The following is a 5505-nucleotide window of genomic DNA, read 5'->3' on the forward strand; positions in this document are numbered from 1 at the left end:
AGCCTACACAAGTTAGGGTCGTCAGACACAGTTAAAGGCCCTTAGAAAGAACAGGACCGTAAGGAGAAAGACACAGATCCAGTAAAATTATGACGGCAGAAGATGAATCGGGAAACAATTATTCAGTGCTTTCTCATTGCGTGTTTGTACCAAGCCTCTTTGACGGACCGTCATAATAGGCGGAAGAGACATTACAGGAGGTTTTTTTGTAACGTAGAAGAATTGAGGACGCCAAAGAATTCTCTGCGAGTCAGCTCGTCAACGCTCAGAACCTTCTGGCCAGGCGCAAGGCGCACATTCATGCAAATTTCATAGGCGTGCCTTCGGGCGATGGGGTCACAGGCGGAACTCCCACGAGCCTGATATACAAACCAGTTCGATACAAATGATCAGCAGAAGTAAGCTTCGCTCGCAGTGTAGTCGGCTAAGTGGATATTTTACGCGGACAAGACTGACAGAAGCGTCCGCGAACCGAAAAAGTGAAGCATCGGAGAAGACCTACTATTGCTCCCCAATATCTATCAGTGCTGCAGTCAGGCGCCTGCAATCCGCAACCCCTCAGCAAGTTTAGTAAGGCAAAGACATTTGCATTGATGTAATTGATTTTTCTCTGCGACATCAAGGACGCACGAAGCAACACATTTATCAGGCTTCCGACTACCAATGCAGAAAACTAAAACAGGTTGATACTTATTCAGATTACCACTATTACAAAGAAGACATTTCCAACCTTTTTGCAGTTTTTTTAAACAAAGCTTAACGATGGCAGACGACGATATTAGTTTAGAGAATAACGATGCTACTGGCAGTAGTTGCAATTTTAGTGTTCTAAGCTGGGAGCAAGTGCAGCGTCTGGACAGCATCCTAACGGAGACCATACCCATCCATGGTCGGGGAAACTTCCCTACTCTGGAGATGAAGCCCCGCCAAATAGTCAAAGTGGTTCGCAGTCGCATGGAAGAGCGAAACATACATGTACGAGATGTGCGTCTAAATGGCTCCGCAGCGAGTCATGTTCTGCACGAGGACACCGGACTCGGGTACAAGGACTTGGATCTGATATTTTGTGCTGACCTGAAAAGCGAGACGGAATTTCAAATGGTCAAGGATATTGTTTTGGACTGTCTACTTGATTTCTTACCGGTTGGAGTGAACAAGGAAAAAATTACTCCACTGACCTTAAAGGTAGGCTACGAGTTTAGAATTATTGGAAGCCTATAGGCTATTTATCTATATTCGAGTGGTAAAAATAATTTTCGTGTAGCAGATATGTTGGCTACATTTTGCCTCGTGCCCATCCAAACAACATTGTAGCCTATACCTAGAAATTAAAATATGCACTGAAATTAGCATTACGGACTTCTCTTTTCACGGATTTGTTTTTTCCAATTAGTAGGAGGATTGCGCTAACCCATGGGCGTCGCCAGGCCTATGTTTGAACAGACTGTAACCCCTAAAAGTAGTATTTGGCCCCCCTCCCATCCGAATAAATGCTTTTCTTCTGAAGCCAATTGCAAACATGGCATAGCCTAGGCTACTTCAAGCGCCAGCCATAATCAGAAGTGCTATTGCCTGCACGCTCCAACTGTGCACATAGTTACAGTCCACAGTGATAACATCACCAAACTGGTGATAACATCACCAAACTGAAAACGTCTGTGTCACCACACAGTTTCAACAGCATCTTCCTATCTGCCGAAATAGTAAGGGAGCCTAGTTGCATTCAAATTTCCTAATATCACCCAAAATAAAGATCGTGGCGATAGGCTGTTTCCAGCCAGCTGTCATTCGTTGTTCTGTATTGACTTACTCTGCACGATGACTAGTTCAATGTAGGAAATATTTAGCATCTAGACACACTTTACTTTTCTCTTCGGTGATTGCGTAGCCTAGGCCTACAAGCTCAGTTTTAGTTTTAGTTATAATTGTGATAACGGGGTGATAACGTCAATTCTTCACTCTCTCGGTAATTGGTTTGCAATAGACGACCATTGTTTTGGGGAATTTAAAAAAGTGCATTCATTTAAGAAAGCACCTGTTGTCAGCAGATGGACAACTCAAATACAAACCTTGAGGAGACATAAGCCTACAGCGCACCAACCGCAAGAAACAGTTTGTTAATCAGCCGTATCTTGTACGGTTTGTTGCACAAAAAAATAATCTTGAACATTGATCATTTCCGGTGGGGTTAGCCTCCCTAACCATCTCGTCTAATGACGTCTCTGCGCTAAACCATTTTTAAGCCGATCCCGCATTCTCAGCCACTTAACTCTCAGACGTAGTAAGCGCAATTAGCCTTTTGGCAATCTGTTTGGAAAAGTGAAATTAATCAATCTTAAATAGAAATATGAAGACCTCTGATTAAAATCATTATAGTTAGACTACGAGCCAGTGATGTCGCACTAAATAACTGAATGTCTACTCTGGAAGTGAGTCTCTCTCTATATGCCTGTCTGCATCCATATGTCTCTCTATGTTGTGATAAGAGAAAGGTTTTGTCTGTTGTGTAAACACTGTTGTGCAAACATGGGGTTAAAATGACAAGAATTCTGGGACAGGAAGCCAGGTGAACATGCACAGTGACAGACATACTGACAGTAGACAGATATGTGAAAGGACTAATATTGGCATTTACAGTGTAACACAGAGCCAAACAGACACTCTTAATGGACACAGATGGTATATGCAAGGAGTAAGTTCACTTGAACAGTTCAATACTGGCTTCAATTATTTACAGTAGCCTAATGTATCCATCTCTCTCTCTCTCTCTCTCTCTCTATCTATCTATCTATCTTTGTATGGTATTGTCATAATGTGTGAATTTCATATGTGTGTGTGTGTGTGTGTGTATTGTAGGAGGCTTATGTGCAGAAGATGGTGAAGGTGTGCAATGACTCGGACCGGTGGAGCCTCATCTCACTGTCCAACAACCGTGGCAAAAACGTGGAGTTGAAGTTTGTGGACTCGCTGAGGCGGCAGTTTGAGTTCAGCGTGGACTCCTTCCAGATCAAGCTTGACTCCCTGCTGCTGTTCTACGAGTGCTCTGAGAACCCCATGACCCAAACGTTCCACCCCACCATCATCGGCGAGAGCGTCTACGGCGACTTCAGCGCCGCCCTGGACCACCTGCGCCACCAGCTGATCTGCACACGGAACCCCGAGGAGATCCGCGGTGGCGGGCTGCTCAAGTACTGCCACCTGCTGGTGCGCGGCTTCCGCGCCGCCTCCGAGTCCGAGATGAAGTCGCTGCAGCGCTACATGTGCTCGCGATTCTTCATCGACTTCTCGGACATCGGCGAGCAGCAGCGTAAGCTGGAGTCCTACCTGCAGAACCACTTTGTGGGCCTGGAGGACCGCAAGTACGACTACCTGATGACCCTGTACGGGGTGGTCAACGAGAGCACCGTGTGCCTGATGGGCCACGAGAGGCGGCAGACTCTGGGCCTCATTGCCATGCTGGCCGTGCGCGTGCTGGGCGAGCAGAATGTCATCCCCAACGTGGCCAACGTCACCTGCTACTACCAGCCAGCGCCCTACGTGGCAGATGCCAACTTCAGCAATTATTACATCGCCCAGGTGCAGCCAATGTTCCCTTGCCAGCAGCACGCCTACTCTACCTGGCTGCCGTGTAACTGAGGCTATGCTGACAACTGAGAGAGGAAAAAACTAGAGAGACAGAGAGAAAACCATTTGTTCGGACAGGAGCTGGGTGATTGGCCCGAGTCTGTCCTGTGTTTTGTTTTCAGTTGAAATCAGCCAGAGAAAAAAAAAAAAAAAAAAAAAAAGGTTTGTGTCTCTCTTTGTCCTGGCCTGACACCCAGGCCCCCGTGCTTTCCGTGTACATCACAGCTTGAACGTGACGGATTGGGATTGTTTGGTCTCCAGCTCCTCTGTGAGCCACCCCCCCCCCCCCCCCCCGCCCCTCTCCTCTGGCTCAGTGCATGGTGCTTCTCTGTTGGTGAGACCGTTACTACGGCGACCTCTCTTCAAACAGAACCTGGGGTGGGCCGTGTGTGTTGTTGCCCCTGCTCTCTCCTCGCGTGCAGTGCGGGCCAGGGTACCTCTTGCCTGAGGTCAACCGAGTTCTTTTAGCTAAGAACACTAGCAGCTATTTCACGCCTGCCACTGTAGAACCTGACCCAGGATCAGGTGAGTCTTCTACGTACCTTGAGGGAATTAAAAAAAAATAATTTGTGTGAATTGAAAGCATAAAAGATGTGGCGAGTCTAATGGACTGAAAAAAGGGAACGCTTCTGAGGCACTGTGGCTTTTTTTTGTGGAGTCTGCCTCACAGACTGCATGGGTGAAGCCGCCTTGCTTTCTGTAGAATGTGTGCTAGGTGAGTCAGGTTGAGGGCTCACAAAAGCAGGGGTAGAGCACAAAACCTGAGCCCCCCATGCCTTTTCACCCCCCCGATACAGCTACAGGGGTCTTAGTCAACCACAGTGATGTGACTGTCACCGACTCCATGAGAAACACATCCAAATGGACATGGCTTATACACCAAAGATTTGACAACTATTTTTCCTTGTTTTTTTTTTTTTTTAAGAGACCCACATTTTAGGGGGGAAAACAACATAATTATTGCTGTCTATATTTGTATATGTGACCATATCTTCTAAGTGCCTGAAGCCTTATTTGGTGAATGACATGAAATAGACTTTTGTTTTTATTTTTGGGACTTAACCCTGTCTGTTTTATGATCAACCCCACAACACATTGATAGTTTGTGAACATTGTGAAAGAATGTATGCCTGGAACAGTCCAGCAATCGTTTTTGATTTGTGCAGCCCGTGCATATGGGTAGATGTATATTTTTTGCAAGACAAGTGGGGCTCTGTCCAGTGTAGGCACCTTAGAGATGACGATGAGATGATATGATGAGATTAAAAGTTTTATTGCCATGCCCCAGGACGTTTCAGGACTGCAGCGATCTTAAGGAGAAATGCTGAAACCCCTTAGTGAAACGATGAGATTAAGATGTTTATTGCCATGCCCCAGGACGTTTCAGGACCGCAGCGATCTTAAAGAGAAATGCTGAAACCCGTTTGTGTTCGCAGTTCATTAATTTATTCTCTAATCAGCACATCTTGTGTCACTTCAAGCAGTTTGCACTGACAAAAAAAACCTATACATCACTCGAGTTCTATTTCTGTAAGACAGCAGTGAATTACAGGAATCGGTGGACAGCAAAGTGAAAATCTTGGGCCATTCACTACCGAACCAAAAGCAGTGGTGTGTGTGTGTGTGTGTGTCTCTATGTGTGAGACTGTGAGTGTGTGTGTATATTTGGAGGGGTTGGCATTGTCGCGATATTTCCTGAGGCACTGGGGAGGACGAGATTCTATTTACTGTAGCAGCCATGCAGGGAATTTGGCAGCTTTAGCTGAAGCAGTTCGACTAAAACGGGCTGTGTTTGAACACACACACACACACACTCTCTCTCACACACACACACACACACACACTTTCTCTCTCTCTCTCTCTCTTTCACACACACACACA

The 5505-nt window shown here is 46.1% G+C and overlaps 1 protein-coding gene across 1 annotated transcript; it reads left to right on the forward strand.

Annotated features, from left to right (window-relative positions):
* LOC121721396 (terminal nucleotidyltransferase 5A-like) lies at positions 1-4627 on the forward strand. The gene is made up of 2 exons (XM_042108282.1): positions 1-1185; positions 2857-4627. The coding sequence occupies exons 1-2, from the start codon at positions 763-765 to the stop codon at positions 3634-3636; spliced, it is 1203 nt and encodes a 400-aa protein (XP_041964216.1). The 5' UTR covers positions 1-762; the 3' UTR covers positions 3637-4627.
* The last annotated feature ends 878 nt before the right edge of the window (positions 4628-5505 follow it).

The sequence above is a fragment of the Alosa sapidissima genome, chromosome 10 (assembly GCF_018492685.1).
Source record: "Alosa sapidissima isolate fAloSap1 chromosome 10, fAloSap1.pri, whole genome shotgun sequence".
Taxonomy (NCBI): Eukaryota; Metazoa; Chordata; class Actinopteri; order Clupeiformes; family Clupeidae; genus Alosa; species Alosa sapidissima.

Excerpts from the sequence above, each read along its gene's own strand:
- LOC121721396 (XM_042108282.1), top strand. The coding sequence starts at position 763 with ATGGCAGACGACGATATTAGTTTAGAGAATAACGATGCTACTGGCAGT. Across the intron at positions 1,186-2,856 it reads TTACTCCACTGACCTTAAAG|GAGGCTTATGTGCAGAAGAT; the intron begins GTAGGCTACGAG and ends TGTGTATTGTAG.